At 36.0% G+C, this 24,209-nt stretch overlaps 1 protein-coding gene across 1 annotated transcript in view; it reads left to right on the top strand.

Moving 5' to 3' along the window:
• The window catches only part of CNTN1 (contactin 1), a gene marked incomplete at both ends in the record, with an annotated part of 90,931 nt that overhangs the window by 39,688 nt on the left and 27,034 nt on the right, over positions 1-24,209 (top strand). The window contains 5 exon segments of the mRNA XM_084306134.1: positions 7,677-7,797; positions 11,502-11,660; positions 14,653-14,802; positions 18,643-18,713; positions 21,713-21,947. Coding sequence (XP_084162260.1) covers positions 7,677-7,797; positions 11,502-11,660; positions 14,653-14,802; positions 18,643-18,713; positions 21,713-21,947 — 736 coding nt within the window.

Raw genomic sequence — 24,209 nt, 5'->3', positions numbered from 1 at the left:
TATTCAAATACTATTCATCTTACCTTACCCCTCTCCAAAGTGCAGAAAACTTTGCAGTCTTCAAGGACTACATTCATAATGCTCTGAAGATGTGTGGCCAGACAGCTACTTTTCATTAAAGTAAATCACAGGTGGAAGGGCCTGTTTCTTTGCTTTGACTGCAAAAGGTGTTTAGTTCAGATACCAAAATCCACACTATAGATGTCTGAAATAGGTGAGATGATTTCTAGATTGGAGATTGAGGAAAAAGCAGCTTGGTGTGGGCTGGAACGAAACCTGGGAGTCAGAGGCATAGCGAGCTCGTTCAATACAGTTTATTGAATATATTGAGGGGATAGATGGTTGTTCATGAAGCATGGCCAACCAAATCATTTGAGCTTCTACTTTTTCTGAAAGAGACACGGGACTCTCCAAAGACACTGTCTCGATACATTGCTTTCAGTGCCCTAATGCGTTAGGGAGAGACTTTAGACATGAGTGAGTTTGAAGTCACATATTTTGGCTAGATTTTGGGAAAGAGACTTAATAGCAATGTAGCAAGCATGGAATGAGATGGATGGAGTCAGTGGTTAAAAGCAAGGAGGAGCAGGAAAGCAAAAGACAGAGATGAGCGTGAAGCCAAAAAGCAGTTAGCTCTGACTGAAGGCATTGAGGAAACCTATTATTAATCTGCAGTGCTATTTCCAGCACAAAGAAATATAGTCTATTTAAAGGGATCAAGATATGCCAACTTCTGTTCTAGAACTAAAAAAAAAAAAAAAAAAAAACCTACAAAATCAGTTGACCTGTAACCTTATGTGCTTGTGAGTCTTCACAAACTGCCAAAATCCATGTATCATCCCTATTTAGCTAAACAGGACCTGAAAAAGCCACATGGGTTCAGCACTACACGTAGAAATATAGTTGGCAGTTTATTCTGAATTTTCATCATCAACCATAAGGCTGTGAGCCATGAGTGCAAGTGAACGAATATCTAGTCTTTTCTTTTTCCTCTTAGAAGTAAAATAACAGGGCATATTACCACAGGGTGCTGGTACAAAGCATACTATCCTGAGGCAGTCGCAGTGGTATGCTGAATGGGGAAGAATAATATATCTGTTGGAAATATTTTCCAGTCCACATTTCAGGGGTAGAATTAACACTGTACTTCCTTTACATATAAATATAGTTCACTGAAGGAAGAGATTCTTTAGTGGGAATGGCCCTGTCATCATTATCCTGCTGTTTTGTGTTGTTTTTTTTATTTACCCGTAACTTTTATGACAGCTGTAGCTTATAAAGCAAAGTGAGATGAGCTTTTCTGTGAATGGAATTGAGACACTAGAACTGCATTGATGTTGTTGTCCCCATGTCATCTCTGATCTCAATATCAAGAAAGTAGCTACAATCACATTTACATTAACATTCATCAACAGCTGTTGGATTTTCTGTACTGGAACAAAATAATTCAGGCAAACTCATTTAAAGTTCATAGTTAAACATTTTTTTAAAATACCTATAAGTTATCACTAGCTTTGGAAAAAAAGCTGATCTCATCTCCAAGAATCCTATCTCTTCCAAATTACTTCTTAATGATTGTTTTATTATCATACCTCCACTGTGTATTAAAACACATGTGAAGGTTTGTGTTTGTAAACCTGACTTAAAAGATCTCTGCTTATCAGATTCTTATGTAGTTTTGTTATTACAAAGGGCTCGTTAGCTTCATAGTAACATAAGGTCCTTTATTGTTGCTGAGGTTGTAACAGAAGTGATACTCCTTTCAAACAGAAGACTAGGCACTTGTAAATGATTTTCCATCATGTAGGGTCATATTCTGATGGCATTTAGTGCACTGGCAAAGGTGATTGTTAGAAGGGAACAGTGAATCTCAGAAATAGAGCATACAGTACTATTTTTGACATCACTATTAAAGCATAAATATAGGGTTCATATGATGAAAGTCTTTGCTTGAAACTTGGTAAATATCTGAATGGTGAACCACAGATACACTTGGAACATCCTTGAATACTGCTGTCACAATTTCCAGTCTGTGATTCATTTTTTCCTGTATTAAGGAAGGCATTTTTTAACTTAGCCAAGCTGAGGTTTTTGAAATGAAAACATACAGTGCATTCATATCTAATTTGTGGACAGAATCTGCTGATGCCCGTGCTCCTTATGTGCTTTGTAAGCTCTTCTTTTACCACCAAGAACTTGGGCTTCTTCTGAAGCATGGAAAGCTTTATCACCAACCGTATAAAGCTGTGATTCAGGAGAACTTCTGAACCAACATGGTGTGATACCATGTCTATGGGTTGATGAATTTTTAATTACATTATGATTTTCCATGTTTTCTGTCACTTAGATTTTAAAACCAAGTGCCCATAGGGGAAATTATTATTAGAGTGAGTATATGGGTACATCATTAATAAATACAGTACAGTATGTTAATTTGTTAACATAAGAATTAAGGAGTACTAAGATTTAAGAATTTGTAATCATTTGTATGAAATAATAATATGATTAGGATAATTCTTAATATATACAGTTTTTGTGAACCTTATTGGACTGGACAAACTGCATGTGTTTCTTTGCAGATCAAAGTGCAAGCAATAGTCAGAGACTCACGGGCAGTATGGTCCTCTCTAGGATGATATTTAGTGTTAATATGCTACAGGTTTATATAGAGTACTAAAATAGAGGACCATTTATCTCTTTAAAAAATAAAAACACACAGAAACTCAAGGGGTTTGAAATTCTGCAACTTCTTTGTTGTAATTTTTGGAGGTCAGAAGAACAGGTAGCTGCCCTTCTCTACTCCCACAGCAGTACTGACACTCCCAGTGATTTTTCTTCCTGAAAGCTGTTGACAGCATTGCGTAGCCCACTGTAGACAAAAAAGGCTTACCTGTGGTTAGTCAGGCAGCCAGCCAACATTCGTTTATGCAGTGATCCCCACAGATTTTCAAAGGCTGCTGTCCTTGAAAGCAATACCCCTGGAATTCTCATGAATTAACTAGGGGGCAGCCATACAGAAATGCCATCATTCCAGACTCACCTCATGTCTGGATCCTACTTGGACTTTGGAAAATTGTTGTATTAGTTATGACATATTAGTTAAGACCTGTCATATTAGTTATGTGTGGAAAGTGCAAATATGTATATACATACATATATGTATGTATATCTTAACATGGGTATAGTTTAATAATATCTAAAAAGAAAATGAGCAAAAATAACCTATGGTTGGGGGGGGCGTAGGGGGTGGAACTAGATGATTTTTAAGGTGCCTTCCAACCCAAGCCATTCTATGATTCTATGATAAACAAAGAAAATAAGCATTCATATACGGGATTTTTCAGTGATCCAGTTGATCTGTGTAATCACTGCTAAGAACTCTTGTGTGACCTGGAACTTAGAAAGGACAGTGTAACCTGTATTTCTGTATGACCCTACATCCCTACATGGCAATCAAGAAGTATTTCTAGCCAGAATTAAGCATTCTCTTTTATATGTTCTCAATTCTAGTTTTTATCAGTTGCAACTGTTTACCTCAATAATTTCTTAAAAAAAAAAAAAAAGTGGTGTTAACTGATTTAATTTTTTGCTGGAATTTTAAGTGATCAGAAGTTTAAACTGGCATCCAAAATCCTCACTAGAGTTTGGAAAGGAAAAGGATAGTTTTATCTGGCTATTTTAATCTCCCTAAATATGAACTGAACCGGCATTCTACTTTCAGAACATTTGGAAAATATTTAACCTCTTTTTTTTTTTTTTTCTTTCCTTCTCATTTTCAGACAGGAAACAAAAAGTTGATGACATAACTTTATGTCATTTATTCAAAATGTCTAATACAGGGACACTAATGACAGCCCATCATATTTTAGATTGTACTGAAGGTCTTTGTTGCTCCCTAGAACCATCCAGTGATGATAACGTCATTTCTTATGCCTAAATATTTAGCATTTTCTTTCTTACATACCATTTTGCATCTGAATTCTTTTTGTTGCTGCCTGTGAAGGTTTCAGGATTGCAGGGTTTGTTTTTTATAACAAAATGAGATTTCTGAGCAGTCTGAATGTTGCCCCTTCCAGTTTGTGTGATATAAATCCATCTGTTAATCTTTTGTAACATTTTGACTTTCATGAAAACAGCCAGATATATTTTGGAGAGAATTTTTTTTTCTTTTCTGAAATACCTTAAAGACTACCACATGTATAACCATGTGATTTAGCTTAGTAATCTTTTTTTTTTTTTTTTTTTTTTTTTGAGGGGGGATAAACTACAGAATAAGAAAAATATTTCAAATTGATTATTTAAAAAACATATAGATAGAAATGTATTTCTTAACATAAAGTGTGTTTTTCATTCAGAGTAGCTGTGATATGTAGTGTTCTCTGTTCTGCTCCTTGTTTTACAGGTGTTCATCTAGTTACCAAGTGGGTTCAGAGAAATGTCATAAGACAAATATATTTTATTCATTCATTTATTCATTTATTTATTTATTTATTCATTTTTGCATATCTGTTCAAGCACAGGTAGCTGAAGATAACAAACCTTATAGCCATCTGAAAATATGGCTATATATTTTCCCCAAATATAGCCATTCAGACATCATAAAGATTAGCACTTTGCATCCTAGAGATTTTCTTCAGAATGTGTAATTTGTAGGTTTGTCAGAGTTTCACCCAAATTGAAGGACTTTTTCCAAAACACAAGATGACAGTAGTCATTATGGGTTGTCCAAAGGCCACAAGGTAATGAAGTACTATATAAGCTTCTAAGAGAACTGGAGAAAATTTGCAAAGACTGCATAGATCATCTCTTGAATCACGTAACGTGGTAATAAAACAATTAAGGCCTCTAGGCCTATCAGTCTGACCTCAGTGCTGGGGAACCTCATGGAGCAGATTAGGTTGAGTGCCACCACACAGCACCTACAGGGCAACCTGGTGATCAGGCCAAGTCAGCACGGGTTTATCAAAGGCTCTGGTGAGGCTGCACCTTGAATACTGTTTTCAGTTCTGGGCCCCTCAGTACAAGAAGGACATCAAGGCCCTGGAACATGTCCAGAGAACGGCAACAAAGCTGGTCCTAAGACCAGTTCTAGACCCCGAAAAAGGGTCTAGAAAATAAGTCTTATGAGAAGCGGCTGAGGGAACTGGGGTTGTTTAGCTTGGAGAAGAGAAGGCTCAAGGGAGACCTTATTGTACTTTACATTTACCTTTACATTTACCTTAGAGGAGGCCATAGCGAGGTGGGGATTGGTCTCTTCTCCCAAGCACCAAGAGATGAGGGGAAAGGGGCTAAAGTTGCACCAGGGGAGGTTTAGGTTGGACATTAGGAGAACTTTCTTTGCTGAAAGAGTTGTGCAGCATTGGAACAGGCTGCCCAGGGAAGTGATTGAGTCACCATCCCAGAGGTCTTCAAGAAACATGTAGACTTAGAACTTAGTAGCATGGTTTAGTGATGGAGTTTAGTACTAGGTTAAAGGTTGGACTAGATGATCATAGTGGTCTTTTCCAACCTGAATGATTCTACGATTCTGTATTACTAAGGATTTCATCTTTGCATTAGACTCCTGTGTTTGAGAAATTCCTTTTGTACTGCAGTGTTCATTCTATAATGCTGAATCCCATCACTATATTTATATGAATGCAGGTAATACTGACACCTAGTGTAGTATATCCCTCTAAGTTAGTTATTTTTATTGTTTCCATTTTAAATACTATATTCTGTATATCTGTTAAATCATGTTTTATTCTCTTTATATATTACATATTAAAAGTCTGCTAGAAATTCTGATTGAAATTTTAAAACATCATACAGAAATACTTAGACATTATAAACTCTTATGCTATATTCTGATTAGAACCAACAGATTTTAAATCTTTGACAATGGAGATGTACTTTCTCTGTTAATTTGCTAAAATAACTAATTTGCTAATTTCTCTGTATATTTGCTAGGTGGAAACACCTTCAACACACCCAAAAAAACCCCAACCAACCCAAAAAATCAGAACAAAACCCAACAAGTGTCTTTTATTAGGCAAGTTAAAAACAGTCAGCTTCTTCTTGATATATCTAGCTACCTGGGCTAAAAGTTCTCCAAAGGGAATTCAAAAAGAGTCAGATTTCCAAAGCATTATGTGAAGAAATCTGAGTTGTTGTTAGGTTTTTATTATTTTATTTTATTTTATTTTATTTTATTTTATTTTATTTTATTTTATTTTATTTTATTTTATTTTGTTATTTTAATGTTCCGACTTGATTTTCATTCAAGTAAATAGAAATTACACTGAAAAGGTAAAAGATTGAAGATATCCAACAATGTGACAGTGAAGCAAGTGTAGTATGTATATTGAGTATGGTGCAAATACACCTGGCAGCAGTGGTTGCCAGCAGATATTTTGGAGAAGTCAATGGAAAGAGAGTTGCCTCAGTTCCTTTTATCTGGCTCTGAGGTCAGCTGGTACACGAAGGTGAAATTTGCCAAACTTTCTACTTTTGCAAACCAATGTGGAGCAAACTGTGTTTCCAGGGATCTCTTGTGTGCGAGGTGCCATGTGTTGGCTGGGGTTCCTTTTGGCATGGTCCAAAATTGTGCATGGTAAGCATGCCAGAAATTAAACAGCATACACAGGTATTTCTGCAGCATAAATGGCATTTCATAATGGAACAGCTCTCCTGTAGGAACTTGAGAAGTCTAAAGTGGAGTCAGCTGTTTTGTTATCGGTGCTGGAGGTTTTCAGATCCTTGTGTTAGCCTATTGCTTGTCAATTTAAAGTGGATGGCCTGTGAGACGGAATTCATGAGTCTGAAGTTAGACATTGCAGTCTCACACTGATGAAAAGTCTTGGGGAAGGATTAGGGTCTGTGATGATGAGAAGGAAAAGGAGGAGGACAAGGAGGAGGAGGAGTCTGTGAGCCTCACTGAATGGTAAATTGCTTCCCTGAAACCCTTTGCCATGGCACTGTGGAGGCTGAGGCAAGGGGGGACAGCATGGCTGGCCCTTGCTTGCCCCAAGTGGGGCAGGTCCAGTAGCAGCAGCCAGCGCTGTGCTGTGCACAGGACCAGGGCAGGTCCATAGAGAGAAAGCCAGGCCAAGGTCAGGCTAGGATGGCAGCTGGCCACTCAGGGATGACTAGGCCAAGCCATAATGTAGTGAGAGCTGTAGGTAGGCTTTGCTTGTAACCTCTCTGTGATAAAAACGTTTGTGCTGTTTTAGGTTTGTAAAGGAAGAGCCACACAGCATTGGTGGCTCTCTTAGTAGGTCTCCATGACACTGTTATCATATGAACATGCATAAATAACATGTAATGGTATAGAGGAATCATCTGATTGCTGTTTAAGAAAAAAAATAGGCCTGACTAAATCTAATGTTCAGATGTGGTCTTAAAATAGTAGAAAATAGGCAATGTCAGCTTCTGAAGAAACACCTACTTAACAGATCTCTTAAGAAAGACATTTGTTTTTTCATATGTAGTAAAGATCAGAAGCTCTTCAAGAAACACAGGACACTTTCAACAGCTGTCATATAAATTAAATATATCTTTGAGAGTGATCTGATCTTGAAGTAAGTACTCATTTCTTGGAAATAACAACCACTGTATATCAGTTGGGAGGTATGTGTAGATAGGTATCAGTTATACAGGGATGTTTACCAGCTTCATTAAGTACTGTTTTTTAACAGATTAAATCCAATGGTGAACTGCTTATTAAAAACGTCCAGCTGCGGCATGCAGGAAGATACACGTGCACCGCACAGACAATTGTTGACAATTCTTCAGCTTCAGCTGACCTTGTTGTAAGAGGTAAGGTTCTCCAGGTAAAAGAGAAATGTTTCTGTTTTTCATCTAGATAAGCAGAATGTGAAGTCCTTAAAGTACTGCTCAGGGTACTTATTCTTTTCCAGACACTTAAATATCTAACTCAATGTGTGTTTTCCTGGAAATCAATAAAAAAAATTTATTATGTATACTTTTCTTCTGTTTAAGTAATTTTTAGATACTTTAATTTGGTGTTTATTATTAAATAGCAAAGTAGATTGCAAGTATCATTTCAATATACTTAATTTATAACATTTTAAGAAGACATTTCTGTTTTCTCATAATGCGTTTTTGATTACATTAATGTGTGTAACACTAAGCCTACATTAAAAGGATTCCTGGTTTTCAAATGACAGAAAAACGGAGTCAAGGTTATCACTCCATTGTTAACTTATTCTTCTATCTGTAAGAATTACTGCAGTCTCAAAATGCTGTACGTGCTCATATGGTACGTACCCTACAAAGTATGTTTCCATGCATGGTTTCAGGAGCATGAGTTAATTCATGTCCTTTAGGCTTTTTACTTCATTTTGTGCCTCCAGATAAATCTTCTAAAGTGCTAATGCTCTGTAATGCTGACAATTTGAATCAGATATAACTTGTACTTGGGTCTATGCAGCTATCATGTTTTGATCCCATTCCAGTTGTACTATACATCTGGATAGTAACTGGAGTATAGCTTGTGCCTTGATTCTGAGTTTTTGCCATCTATGGATGTTGTGCACTTCAATATTTCTGTATTTATTTTTCACTGGGTGTTAACAAACAGTGAAATGTCATCAGTATGGGGTGAAATGTCAAAGCAAATGTGATATATGGTGAAATTGCAGAATAAATTGCAGAAAACTGTAAAGAAAAAGAGAAGAGTTTGTTCATGTGCCTTAGTACGTAAGCAAATCCTTTTACAAAACAAAAAGAGAGATCATCTGCCTTATCAACCTTCTGATAATCCTGTTAACCCAGTAATTATAAATAGAATCATAACTCTTAGCATATGTTGTTGAAGAAATCCGCATTTGTTTTATGCTCAACTTTCAGGTTTTAATATTATGAACACAATCCTACTTAGCGGTGAGAACTTCTTGCTACTATTTTTGTCAGTGAAAGACTTGGTATTTTACAGGCTCAGGGTTAAATACCCATATCTGATGAAATATGACAAAAGTGACATTATAATTTCACTCTGTTGATAGTAAAAGGCAACAGCAAAGTCTGGAAACACAGAGTTAGGTTCCAGAGCACCTCAAGGATAGACACTGTTCATGCAGACGTGTGAAGATATTTTCTCTGTCAACAGGACACTGTAATGGTTCGTATGGATTGTCCTTTGTGACATTGGAGTATTAAAATTGGTGTGTTCAGGAGAATTGATAGTGGTAGTAGTGCACAGAAAACCGAGCTGTCAGTCCCCTAAGTATACCAACAGGCCTTAATGGCTGTGATCACCCTCATCTAGGACACCCACCATGGTGGGCCCACAAGACCTATTTAAGCTCAGCCCTTGGCTTTCAGTCCTGGCCTGAGCTATATAACAGATGTGCCTGCTCCAGCTCTGTCTCTGGAGTCTGGGTGGAGTTCAGACCTATGCACTCTTGGATGTATGCTATAGCTTGTCACCTGAATGCCTGTGGTATCCAGGACTGCCTTACCAGCACCCAGCTCTGCCCACCAGATTCTAACCCTACAGGACTGATCCCCATTGTTGAAGACACAGACAACCTGCTGGGGGGGGGGGGGGGAGGGTTGCACTTTCCTGAAGGTCCTTGGCGTTTCTTGACACATGCCATTTACGGAAACTTTCACAGTGAGGTGAGAAGCTGTAGGAGATCTCTCTCAAAGAAGGCAGGAAAAGACCTTGGTACTGATGAGCATTTCCATACTCTTGTTTCAGTTCATTTCATTTGATTCCTTTTTCTTCAGTTTTATGGAGAAAGTAAAGAACTCAAGACCCAAAGATACGTTTGGCACACGTATTTAGATGTGGTGTAGGAATCTCATTCCATTCTTATTGTTGAGTTGTTTTGTTTTGGTTTTCTGTGTTTTCCCTGTACATGGTGCAGATAAATGTATCCTGTTATTTCTTGTTTGGTTGTTGTTCTTTTTTAATGTGCTCTGAGACTTGTTCAATCAGATTGTTGAGTAATTACCTGAGTCATGTTGGCATGTTGTTATCTCTGAAAGTGGAATCAGAAACTACTTCTCAATAGTTCTCATTCGTTGTCTCTGTTTTGACACGATTGGTAATGCATATCACATAACCGTGTATCATATCAAACAGATGGATAATAACAGAACCAGAACAGTCAATATGAAAAGAATAATCTGAAAACATCTGTAGGCTAGTTTTTAAGTAGGTATTAAGCTTTCAGTTGGAGAATTACTGTAAGTTTGGATGTTGTTTCTTCTTAGCACAGCTTACTGAATGTTGTGGCATCTTTTACAGATCAGGATTCCAACACTCACAGATGCGTGTGCCTGCACCACTCTCTGCTCTCTAATGAACTTAAAGCAAATATGGATCGAGAATAACTGCTGTTATTTTAACATGGCTATTTTAATGAGTTGTTATGAGCAGAAATGGTATTTGATACTTGAAGAGCATAAGGATGAGACTGTAAACTGGTTTAGGACAAGTAGCTTTTACCTAGAAGGTTTTAGCTGGCTGTTGGGAAGATAGCAATATGCCATAAAACAAACACATATATTTAGTTCATGAAGTTCACATATATTTAGTTCATATATTCATTAGAACTACAGATTTGATTTTGAAATTCATCTTTTCGGGTATCAGCCTTTTGAAGAAAAAGAAATTATTCTTTGAAAATATTTTGTAGACACTTCTTGATGCTCAAGGCTGGAAGAGACAGTTTTGTGCAAAATATTTTCTTTGACAGCTTCTGTTCTTTGTTGGTGGTCTTCATAGATGTATTCTGTTATCCAGAGCTTGTTTGATTTCACCCTTAAAGTTCAAAAGACTGCTTTGGGGCCATTAGGTGGAATGGATTCCACATTTTGGCATTGATTTTGAGGTTCTTCTTATGGGAAGACTTTAGTAGGTATTTAGAGAGACAATGACTACTTTTTCTTTCACTCAGTTTATATTGGTTCATAGGAAGTTCAAATCTCATGGTGGGCTTACCCAGTATGGGGTAAGATGAGGGTCCAAGAGAAATGTGAAAAGGTTTATAGAAATGTTTTTTCAAGGTATGACTTATCTCCAGTATAAGTCTCAAGATTTTCCGTATATATTGCAGTTCAGACCAAAACTGAACAAGCTGAAGTATAGATTAAGGTTTCCAAAAGGTTATCATTAGGTGGTATTTATAAAGGAAGGTTTTATGTTTTTGGTTTTGCTTTTTTTTTTTTCATATTTTTTTTTCTGAGTTCATCGTTGTTCAAAGAAGAGCAACAACAGTTGTAAAGTATCCCTTTTTCACTTAAGAAATTCTGTTCTCGGTATTACTAGTTAGGCAGGAATCATGGAAGTTTCATTTGGTAGTTTTCTGATGCAAGAACAGTTATCCTCTGAATCACTCTGTACAATATTAAAATATGTATAAACACATTTTCTATCTGTTCTTACATAGAAAGTGAGACATGAAAGCCTCATACCTAATAAATGCAAACAGGAAAATTAATAAACTTTCATTTTTTAATATATTTAATCTGTGAATTGAATTTTTTCTCAGGTCCTCCAGGCCCTCCCGGAGGTATAAGAGTAGAAGAAATTAGAGACACTGCTGTAGCACTTACGTGGAGTCGTGGAACAGACAATCATAGCCCTATTTCTAAATACACTATCCAGTCAAAAACTTTTCTTTCTGAAGAGTGGAAAGATGCCAAAACGGGTAAGAGTAATGCCATAAATAATAAAGCCAATAGGTTATTAAATGTTTGATTGTTAATCAGAAAACAGCCATTATAAAAGGAAAACGGGGATGCTATTAATGTCTGCTACAGAGTTTGGGAGCAGGTACTGTCCTATCAGTGTACTGTCAACATTTTTATTCCCAGCACTAGGAAGTTAATATCAAGGCATACAGAAAACAGGCCAGGCTGGTGGTTTTGTTTGTTTGTTTGTTTGTTTGTTTTTCTTTCCTGTTTGTTTGTTTGTTTTGTCTCTTTCCTTGCTGCTTGTAATATTTCACATCAGCTACTGGAATTTAAAATATATATATATTTTCAGGGTACTTTGGATGAAAAAGTTATGTCCTAACTTCTGTATTTGTTATGCAGTAAGTTGGCTGAAATTGTCTACTTTTTCCTGTGAACAGACTACTTACCATTTGCACTAAAACTGGCACCCCTAGAGAAAACATAGCTAAGATTATCCTTCTAACCACTGGATGTCATCAGTGTGCAACATAATTGTAGTTGAGGAAACACCTGAACATAGGATGTGCTGACATATATAGTATTTATTTACAAGAGCTAACAAAATACATAAATTGTGAAAATATTTTAATAACACCAGTATCTTTGAATGCTTTATGGTGGACAGCATTGCTACAAGCTATATGGAGTGTATTTATCAATACGATTCATTATGACACTGATAAATTATAGCTTCAGTTCTTTCCTGTGAAATTAGGGCATTACACACTCAGGATTTCTTAATATTATTGAGAAAATTAATGGTTTCAGCTTTTTTTCTTTTAATTAAGTAGTCCTTTGAAACTGCAGAGGTATATGTCTAAGAAATAGACATTGACATATTAATCTCAAAATCTCTGTTACGTTAGTGAGAATTTCTTAGATAAAAAGGTTAAAAATAATAGACCTATTGCCTTAAATCATATTTATCTTCTAGAATGTGTAGTATATATAGTTTCATTGTATATAATTAACTTCAACAACCAGCACTAGTCTATTGGTTATGGTAAAGTAGTTTGGAAAATAAAACTAGGAGGTCCTCCAATTCCTTTCTATCTCTGGTATCTTGTTTAATAATTTATGTAGAGTAGATTTCTTTGAAATTTTACTATAAATAATATAAAAATTAGAGTTGTTCGAGTAATTGGTTATTTATTTCAGTGACTGTTTGCAGGAGGGAGGATCCATTTGGATCAGCCTCCATTTTTTCAGGATAAATTATATTTTATTTTCTGTTTTCTTTTTTTTTAAAAAAATAAAAAATATGCTCTTGGGGAGAGGATAGGTTATAGGAAGATAAAAGCTAAAGACGGTAAAAGATAAAGAGGGGGTGGCAGCTCTGATATTGTGCTACATGTTACTGGAACTAGAAACGTTTGTGCAGGAGATAGAAGTGCAGGTTTCAGATCTTTACTCTGGTTCAGGGCAGACACTTCTGCTCAAAAAACTCACTTCTCAGGAATATTCCTTAATTGCAGTGTTATAGGCATGACAGGATGCATGTCTCTGCATCTCTGAAGTTATTCTGCTTTGTGTAATTAACGATATAGTCACTGAGACATACAGTCAGAATGTTATCCTGCAGCATGTTGAATGGGATTCGCATCTTTGGACAGGGAGGAACCCAGATTCTTAAATTTATTTTTTAGGAAGCTAGCATGAAAGATAGAAATGTTTCATTTCTGAAAAGTTGAAATTAACTATTCCAGTGTTTTCAAAATCATTACTTTTTCATTTGAACAACACTGACTAATTTTGTTCTATAGATTCCTTCAAAAAAATAGCTGAAATCACCATAGTAACCATCACTGGAACCACTGCAAGCCAGTGCATTGCTTAATTTCTGGGCTCCTCCCAGTTTGACTCAGTGTTCACTTTTGTATGTAAAAAAAACACACAATGATCAGTCCAAATTGATCTCTCATCAGCATTTAGGCTGCCATTTAATGTTGTTAATTTTCAATGTGTGAAACAAACAAACAAAAATGTACTTTGGCATTGCACTTTGAAAATATTGTTATTATTACTACTACTGCCATCCTTCCCAAGCCAAATAATTCATCTCAGGTTGCATAATACCAAGTGTGTTTTATGAAAGAAGTATGTTCTACTTCACAGTATGGAAATATGTGTAAATAGGTTGTGTAACATTGCTATTCCTGTTTTTTTGCAGCCATTGCGCTTATATTGTAATTCCAAATTAGCCACCTTTCCAGTGCAGAATATGTAATTTCTCATCTCCCTCTGAACTCGAGACTCTAGTTTGACAAAGAAACTCTTGGTCTGCATAAGAAATGAAAATCCTCTTACTATATCTGCAGACAGCTACAGAAACAACCACTACTGTCTGAATTATAGACAGAAAGATAGTCATGTCTTATGCCTCTCATGTATGGTAAAGAAACTAGTCCTTATGACAACAGTACATCTTTTTCACAGACATTATAAGAACACTTATCCTTGTTAAATCAGAACTAGGTAGCAGGTTGTAACACACTCACTTGTAAGGTGCACCAAAATATGCCCACATTTTTATAAACCACTCTATCAATTGATCAGTCCCTGTATTTACACTTGTGCGGCACTTGTCTATATCGTGATTTTTTATTTTATTATTTGTGCATTACAGATTTCTCCTTGAATTATTCTGTAGGTAAAATGAATTTCTACAACAGTAATATGTAATTAATAAGAATGCCTTCATAATTAAATGCACTTCTTTTGCTAGTTCACACTCACCTAAAACTTACAAGTCTGTAAGGGTTTATCCAAGATAGTGTCATAGTTTCCAAGTTTCCAGTGATCACCAGGAATGTACATAAAATGTGGTATCCCTCATGTATAACATTCCTTCAGTTGGCTATTTGTGGTTGCAGAATAGTGGCAGTTTGTGGATTTAAAAACTTCATTGATGTCTGACCTCATTGTAAAATGCTGTTTTCTAAAGCAATTTCTCATTTCTTTTAGATCCATCAGATATTGAAGGAAATATGGAGTCTGCTAGAGTGATTGATTTAATTCCGTGGATGGAATATGAGTTCCGAATAATAGCAACAAACACTTTGGGAGTAGGAGAACCTAGTATGCCGTCACAGAGAATTAGAACTGAAGGCGCTCGTACGTAAACAGAAAATGTCATTTTTTTAGTGTGCTTTTTATTTTCACATTTTCCTATCAATTTTGAAATTTTATTTGGTAAAACAAAATAAAAAAAATCATAAGATGCAAATCCAGAATATATTTTTAGTCACCAGCTACTGTAGATTTTAGTGAGGAAACACCAAACTATCTATATATCCTAGCATTACATCAGACAGGAGAGAAACATCCTGATAAAAACAGAAAATTTGTCTCCATTCATACAGTCATACTGTATCTTTTAGAGGTACCCCCACCTCTGTCCTTGATCTGGTGTACATAAATGAATGCACTTGCCTCGTTTGCAATGGGATTCAGGGCTTAGGGGAAAAAAAAAAAAAAAAAAAAAAGCATTTTTTTGACAAGAAAAATGTCCTTTTTTCTATTTGGTTTATATTATAACTAAAAGATACATGACAGTATGTGTGTCTTACAGTATAACACTATTTTTCTGTGATGGAAGGTTTGGTCTTGTGTCTTCTTATTCCACGTGAGAGGTGTGACATTATCTGACATAACACATGCCCTTATCAGTCTAATTGCTTAGTGTTAAAATCTCTGAGCATATTCAAGAATATCCTTCAGTCTTGGGCAGGTCCTTTTAAAATGGATTCTTAAGAATAAAGAATTAGATGTAATTATACAAGATAATACGTTCTGTTTGGACTGTACAAAGGAGATAACAACAGTGCTCTAGGAAGTAATGTATTGCTGCTACAAGATTGTATACAACAAAGACTGTGTACCAGTATATCATTCTCAATGCGTATTAGCACCCATGTGCAGCCTTGATATATTTATAGTTTTTAAAAAGCTGTTGTCCCATAGCTTGAGGTTGCAAACTCAAAGTACAAATTGAAAGTGAAAAAATTAAATTTTGCAATTATACCTGCTAGGTCATTGCTTTGATTAGGTAGCATTTTCAAAATAAAATACATTTGCATTGCAAATATCAAAACATTTATTAGTAAAGAGCCGCATCTGGTCCATTAAAAATGTGTTGCTTAGGGAGGAAGGAAATACAGATTGGTTACATTAATCTAGACAGGGAAAGAAAATCCACAGAACTTTAACACTTAAATTAAAAGGAAATTACTGTCTATAAAATTGACTATTAGCATTGCATGTTTTCTGACTCAACAGCTGTACTTGAACATGGCCCAGGCTTCTAAATGAGAAACCTGGGCATGCTTCTTGGAGTGCTGGGTACACAGCAGACATTTCTGAAATGTCAGAAAGGAGACAGAAAGGTTGTGGGGAGGTTGGGGGCTCTGAAGTAATGCTCACAGGTAGTGAGCACAGTAGTGTCCTGCAGTTTGCAGTGCCACATTCATGGAGTTTGTTTTAGACTCCTTCCACACACACCCAAAATGGCGTATCTGCCGCTTTTATAGCAGGTTGCAATGCTTCTGCAAGATGTAGTCTGTTTTGTCTGTTGCCTCATTCCCAGTGTACAGCACCATCGTCAGCTCTGGCAGACTGTGATAGACACTTTTGGTGAAATGAAGCAAAATGTTAGCATAGGCTTCCTAAACATCAGACAGGACTTCTTGCAATGCCAAAATAAAGCATAAATCTGTAAGAGTTTGCAGATAAACTTCTGAGCCCAAGAGTGTTTCCTGCCAGGAGCTGGAATTTGTTACAAACACCAACAGTAGCATTCAGGTTGCAATATCAACTTCCAGGGTGCTACAGAACTGGTACTTTCCATTTTCGTGTAAACCTGAAGAAGTTAAATATTTTATTGTGTAAACAACAATCAATTTCCATACGTTACAGTTATTTTTAACATTTGTTCTGTGTTAAACAGCAGCAAGCAATGCAGTATCTCTGTATGCTGTACTATGTGACCGATCCAATGGTGTCTGTTAAACTCTAATGTTGTCAATGTCTTTTCCAGTTCTGAAGTCTCTCTTCTTGTAGAACTTTAATTTCACTAGCATTCTTTGTTAGCATGACATGAATATGTCCTATGGGAGGAAAAAAAAAAAAAGATACTTTTCCTAATAAATTCTACTTGTTCAGTCAATAACACCCATTATTTCACAGAGATTTCTTGAAATTCAGTTGATCAAAGGCTGCTTTTATGTACTTTAGCTTCTGGATGCATTACAGTAATTTCCTAAGTATTGCTGTCTAAATTCATAACCTGCTATTAATGAAGGGAGAAACCTGCTTTTAATGGAGAAAGAATGAGGGCACTCTCTTGAAGAAGGTTATTTTTCTCTCCTCTGGCAGCTCGTGTATGTTCTTTGACTACCTAAGCATTTTAGCAAACCTCTGCTTCTAACTTAGCTATAGAGCCATATACTTATAATAAGACAGTGCAACTGCTGTCTATTTCAGTAATAACAAGGTCAGGTAATAAGTTAATAATTCCAAGAAAAGCTTCCCTTGCAATTACCAGGATATGTATATTTGGCCTCATTCTCCACTGATTCGTTTTCTGGAAGGCCAGAAAAAAATAATATAAACCATGCACCAAATGCAAAACCATTTCATTTTCAATTTTATTTTACATTTTTTTCCCTTTATAAAAACATTAATTCTTTTCTGCTTTCCTGTTTCTTCCTAACTGACCCAAATACAAGGCCTCAGCAAACATCTTACTTAAATAGTTGGAGAACATCCTTGTGAGTCCCTTCCTTGTGAGTCCTCAGGGTATTCTATAATCTGTGATCTTCTGACTTTTGCTGATTAGTAGGAAAAATGCCTGACCATGTAAGAATGTCTTAACACAAAGAACATGTTAATGTTATTAGAACATGTAGCTAATGCATGATCACCAAAGGCATCTTTAATGTACAATAAATAGGATTAAACATTATTTCCTGAGTTTGCAGTAGTACTGTGTGTGTCCTTAGTATTCAGAGATACCAAATAAATACACACACACCAAAGAGAATTGCAATCATTACATTTAGTGGGAAAAAGAAAAGTCTTTAATTAATTAGAAGGTTCGTGACAATTGTTTTTTATGTATCAGTGTAGAGACTAATTTTGGAGAAATATCTTTTCCAAAGAGAAAATTTAGTTTTCAGCTGCTTGCTGTAGTTAAGAGACTTTAGGTAGTATAAGAGTCTTACAGAAATGAAAATATAGGAATGACTTGTAATGGAGCTCTTCATAGTATCTTACCTTACCACTCAGCACTGCATCAATGACAACACATTATTGTGTCCTACAGAACGTCAGTGTGAAATGCAATTAGTTAGTAAATGACTGAAGTACTAGGTCAGCTTCAGTTCTGAATATCTACCCATGCCAATCAAGAAGACATTTGCCACTCATCTGAACTAGAATAGGAGTAGGATGACAATGCTTCAAAGATGTAACCATGGGTTTAACATTACACATTGTAGGCAAATCCATTGAAATGGATGGAACTAATCACAGTCTGTTAGGGTATGTTCATGTTCATGCCCTGGGCGCTTAAGCCCTTGGAATATCAGCATCTGAAGAAACACAAGAACAAAACACTGTGTTTCTCTTACGGCCTACAAGGAGTGTTGCATTTCTAAATACTAAATTAAATATTTATAGAGAGTATGGTTAAAAAGAATGATTGCTTGCTAACTACGGTTAGAACTGGTATGTTTCCTGTAGCAGTAGCTATACATTAGTCTTGGCAAGACCACAGACTCACAGTTATTACAGGCTATCATTATTTTAATTGTGTGGGGCATGTGTGCTCATTGGCTTTGCTGATAAAAAGAGAAGTAAATAATATTGTTGGTGGTTTTTTGTTTGTTTGTTTGTTTTGGTTTTTAATGACTGCATACTCTGTATTCATTTTTGTTGTCTTTTCTGTTTTTCTAGCTCCTAATGTTGCTCCTTCTGATGTTGGAGGAGGAGGTGGAAGCAATCGAGAGCTGACAATAACATGGATGGTAAGTAATGCACTGAGATGGAATGAAGCATATGCCTCCTTAGGTCTGACCTTGCTGCTCCTGAGACCTACAGAAGGTTTGTCATGGGCTCCTGTGAGAGCAGGATTTGTATACACTCTGTGGGTTTTCAGACTTTTCTCATAAAAATACGTAAAAAGAAATGAGTATGATGTTCATGTATTGGACATTTCTAAAATACGGCCTAAAACACTCTCTAAATATGTTTTGAAGAGACTGAAACACAAGAAGTACTGGTTATGATAATGCTTTGATGTAACTGCATTTGAAAATTCTACATATATCTCTCTGAGGCCTCCCTGAGGCTTTTTTCTAAGTTGCAGTCTAAATAGCATGCAGATTCTCAAAAAATTAGGTGTAACATCTTAGTTGTGACTTTAATGTGCTGTGTATAGATGCGTAGGCTTTATGAAACAAAAAAAGGCATTACCATTCTGTAAACCAGCCCATCATAATTAATAACTGGATTTTTAAGGAAACTCTTCTATATTTTATGTTTCTTTTATGCTAACGTGACCAGTAACACAAAACAGTTTTGCCTCATGCGACAATTTAGCCATTTATTGATATCCACAAAGTGATATCTTTGTTCTTTTATTACAAGCCGTTCATTTTTCTGTAATGATTATGTATTAAGCAAAATAAAGAAAGGGAAAAGGGACAGAGATAAAACATTAAACACCAAAATAACTGAATAAAATGTTCAAAAAATTAAGATGTTTTCTAAAATCTTTTACAAGCTAAGTTTAGCTGAGAAAGATTTCTAAGCTAATTCAAGTTTTCTGAAAAAGTGAGATCTATGTTGCTGTTAAAGTATATTGAAAAGTTTATTTCTTAGTTCCATTAATAATAGGTCAAGATGTAGATGTGTCTAAATTATTGCATTTTGGGTAAAGACCCCTGCCATTGTGAGTACAATGAAAAATTGGCTGTGACCAAATGAAAAAAATGAGAACTGTAACCAGGAGGAGAGTGACTAATGCAAGAAGTACAAGATCATTTCAGTCCTTCCTATACGCAAAAGTAGATTTATATTCCAATTGTTTCTCTTACCTAATGTCATGATTTTACATGTGTTCTATAATGAGTAACTCATTTAGCTAGACAATTTAAGCGTGGCTTCAAATATTTACTTTCCAAACATCTTCTACTACTATGCCTAGCAAGTGTTTTTGAATGGAGGCGTTAGATTTACAGCACCTGTCTGATACAGGATGGACGGAAACCAATCTGTCTGTAAGACTAAGATAAAGCTATATATTGATTCCCCAAAATGTGCTAACATTTGCATTTACTACTTAAAGTAGTCTTTAATTAAGAAGAGAAGAACAAAATGTATGGTAGATTCACATGTTGCTGCCAACCCCCTTTCAGCTTTTGCTATGACTCATAAGCCCAAGTTGAATGAGGCAGCCAGAGATGCAATCAAAGCTCTTCTAAGACTTGTTTGGGAAGAAGAACCAAGAAAGAGCTAGGAGTGGCATGTCCATTCCTCATTTTTTCCCTGCTTGCCTTTCCCTCTTCTATTTCATTTTTCAAAGTTTTTAGTGAATACTTCAAACTCTTCAGCTACTTATACCTTATTGTGTGAAGTATTTGACTCATTCAAATTTTCAAGACTTTCTAGAACATAATTTTAAAGTGTCAGTCTTGGCTTTCTAAAGTTTGCTCTGGGTGAAAATCATTCTAGGGCCACTTATCCAGGCTGCTTACTTTGGATAGGATTCTGTTTGAATTTAGGCAGCTGCACACAATGATAGTTTTGGAAAACCAGCTATCAAAAGTGACCCAGTATTTGAAATCTTCTACCTTTTGAATTGCAAGGTTGTCTGTGAATCTAAATTTAGATGACATGTGGTTAGCATCACAACTAGACACCAAATATCCATCTCCCCTTTGGCATGCCAGGTTTCTCGAATTTTATCTGAAGTGCTACACAAGTAACCAAACAACTTAAGGACAATAGTTAGTATCTGTTATACTGCTCCAGGATCTTTGCCTTAAGATGAGCTAATTCATCTCTGCAAGGTTAACAGGATGGGAAAATGTAATGCAGGAGGTCTGTTTTGAAAGGATACTTTCAGTCTTCAGGTGCACTACTGACATGATTTTGGCCATGCTATCTGGTAGTTTTGGTTAAGGCTGCACGGACTAAGGCTGAGGAGTAATCACTGAATATAGAGCTTTGGTAAATGAAGGAGTTTTGTTTTATAGCAGATGGTCTTCTGTTATTTTGTATTACAGCATTTCTACATGTAGGAAATCAATTGTAGTTTCAAGAAACATCTTTGAATAGACCTTTAATGGTCATGCTGAAAGTGGAAGTCATTTTTACTTAAACTTTTAGCAATTAGAAGTTAGATAGATAGTCTAAACCAGCTAACTGTACCCCCTCCATCATCACTAAAAAGAGGAAAGATTAATCATTCCTTTATTAGTCTCTTCATCAACTGTACAGGTGGCCTAGATGACCAACTTTAGCTTAATGAATATAATTTAGACCAGCTACTTGAATTTTCTCTCTGTCTTGTGCAGGTGTCTTTACATATGCGGATGGACCCAGATGCTTGCATACTGTGTCTGTGTTTCATATCCTCTCTCAGTTATTCCTTAAGAAAGCCTTTTTTCCTAGCCACAGATGACAGTGGTTTTAGTACATAATTGTTCTTGGTTTCTTTCTGTAGGCAATAACTTTATATGTCTTATAGTGAGTATGGATGAGTACTGTACTCATTCATATATATACTAGTAGCAAATGTACTGTTACTACAGACCTGGATAATGAAGGTGGCATGGTTTTAAAGGGGATGGGAGTAAACCATAGAAGTAAAACAGAAGAAAATTGAACTTTGGTTCTTTGTTTGTTTGTTTGCTTGTTTTACAGCACACTTACTGATGCTTTCTGTATTATTTGTTTTTCTTTAGAGATCTATCTGTTTGATTGTCTACAATAATCAATGTTGTATCTTTTGCCTCTTTAGCCTTTGTCAAGAGAATACCACTATGGCAATAACTTTGGTTACATAGTGGCTTTCAAGCCATTTGGTGAGAAAGAATGGAGAAGAGTTACAGTTACTAATCCTGAAATTGGACGGTATGTCCACAAAGATGAATCGATGCCACCTTCGACCCAGTATCAAGTAAAAGTGAAAGCTTTTAACAACAAAGGGGATGGACCATTCAGTCTCACTGCTGTAATTTATTCAGCTCAAGATGGTGAGTAAAGTTCCAATCAATTTTCACACTGAGGGCCCAAATCAGTGCTACCAACATCATTAGACAAATCCAGGTCCCTATCACTGGTGAATATACCAACTATCCTTCATCAAGGAGGGTATATCTCACTCACAAAACACTTGCAGGTCATAACCTCAAACTCTACTTTCTGTACAGTGGAGAACACTTGGTTGTACTTGCTGTCTTAATGAGCAATATGAAGAAGCATTCAAGATTTTTCACACTTCTTGTTAAAAGATTTAAGAATCTTTTAAAAAATAAATTCTCATCTTCATATCTTTTACCTAAAACATTTACGTCATTATCTATCAATTTTGTCTCTGTGATCTTAATACATGTGGTTGACATATGTATGTTGTTTGGTTTTGTTTTTTTCTTTTAACAGACCACACTAAAGCCTATTATTCTAGTAGGTCAGTATCAGAATTTAGCCCAAAAATTCTGAATTAATGATGGCTCAGTTCTATTTAGTTTTTTATATTTGAAAAAATATATATTTTTTTTATTTGAAGTGTGTTTAAAGTCTAATATAAATTAGCCCTGTCACATTCTTTACTGTGGTTTGGATGCTCGAGTTACCGAGTGAATAATTTAATGAAAACCTTTTTGACATTTCACTAAAATCTTTTTCTTAGTTCTTGCTGGAATTATTTCACATGCTGTGATCTTTACTATTGAAGTTTAAATGACATTTCTGAACTTAGCAAGAGAGGGAAAGCACTGGAAGAAGGTTTACCTTAAATCAGAAGAAGTATATACAATATCTTAATTGCAACATAATCACTGAAGCCTGTTTTTAAAAAAATACAGTTTATTAATTTCTTCCAAAACCCCAAATAATTGCTCATATTTTTCTTTCTGTAGAACAGACCCTCTTTCAGAAAGTCAGCAGATCCAGACCAAAGAGCCAAGAGGAGGGATATGATAACAAGGCCACATTCTCACACTACCAACTCTATTCTTTACTCTGTGTACTTTACGGGAGATTTATGTTCATGCTTCCCATTAGGACTAATGGGAACTTTGCACACAGATCGCCCACACACAGAGAAAAGATAAAGTAGTCCTTTTGTTTCTTATGATAATTCAGGATTCAAGCTAGTAACACTTACCTTTATGAAGTGATTAATATTAATCCTTTTTATCAGAAAAGCATACCTTAGAATATCATCTTCAAGAGCTGCTTCAGCAAAGAATGATTCTTTTTGCAATTGTCTAAGTAAGTTAATAAATTGCTATGGTGTAATAAAAGCCATATCTGACAAATAACATTTCAGTATCCATCCCTTCTCAGAGACATTATCGACAGCTGACTGATAAGCTCCCATATGTTTATGTTAGGCTTATACTAACCATGTTATGCATGGGAGTGTGTTTGTACAGCTTTTTAAGTTCAGAGACATGGCAGAGACTAGTAGTTCCAAAAGGAAGAAGAATGGGCAGTAGTGCCAGTTTCCAGATAAAGAAATCACTTCAGTGGTTGCTGATATTTTAGCACAGAGTTTAGCGAAGTTCACAGAATTGTCTAGGTTGGAAGAGACCTCCAAGATCACCTAGTCCAACCTCTGACCTAACACTAACCATGTCACTAAGCTCTACATCTAAATGTCATTTAAAGAGCTCCAGGGATGGTGACACAACCACTTCCCTGGGCAGCCCATTCCGATGCCTAACAACCCTTTTGGTAAAGAAGTTTTTCCTAATATCCAACCTAAACCTCCCCTGGTGCAACTTTAGCCCATTCCCCTTCATCCTGTCACCAGGCACAGACACTTAATTGATAGAATCACTTGTGCACAAGTAATGCCAGATGCAGGAAGCAAAAGCAATAGAAGCTCATTGAATCTTCTTCTTTAATTTCAACCACAAGAAGCACCAAAGCTGTCAGATTCATGGTGCTCTAAACCTTACTTGTAATGCTAACAGCTCTTACACAGAGCTATGACTTTCTTTAAGGACTGTATCAAACACAGGAACTACAGAACAAGTTAGAAAGATTTTTTCCAATAGGTATAATGAAAGTTAATCCAAACAACATTTTGTAGTTTTCTGCTGGCATCAGGACTTGCACAAAGTCACTTCAGTACCTTGTAGCATGCTTGCTGGCTTCCAGCTTTAACTTTGTAAAATTATACTTTTAGAAGAAAATTGTGCAATGATCACTACTTTACAGTGAAGAGAACATACTGGAAGGCACACTTTAATATTTTTTTTACTGGTAGAATTGCTGAATTAGAAAAC

The sequence above is a fragment of the Netta rufina genome (assembly GCF_964035555.1).
Source record: "Netta rufina genome assembly, chromosome: 1".
Lineage (NCBI taxonomy): Eukaryota > Metazoa > Chordata > Aves > Anseriformes > Anatidae > Netta > Netta rufina.
This window is presented reverse-complemented; position numbering and strand designations above follow the sequence as displayed.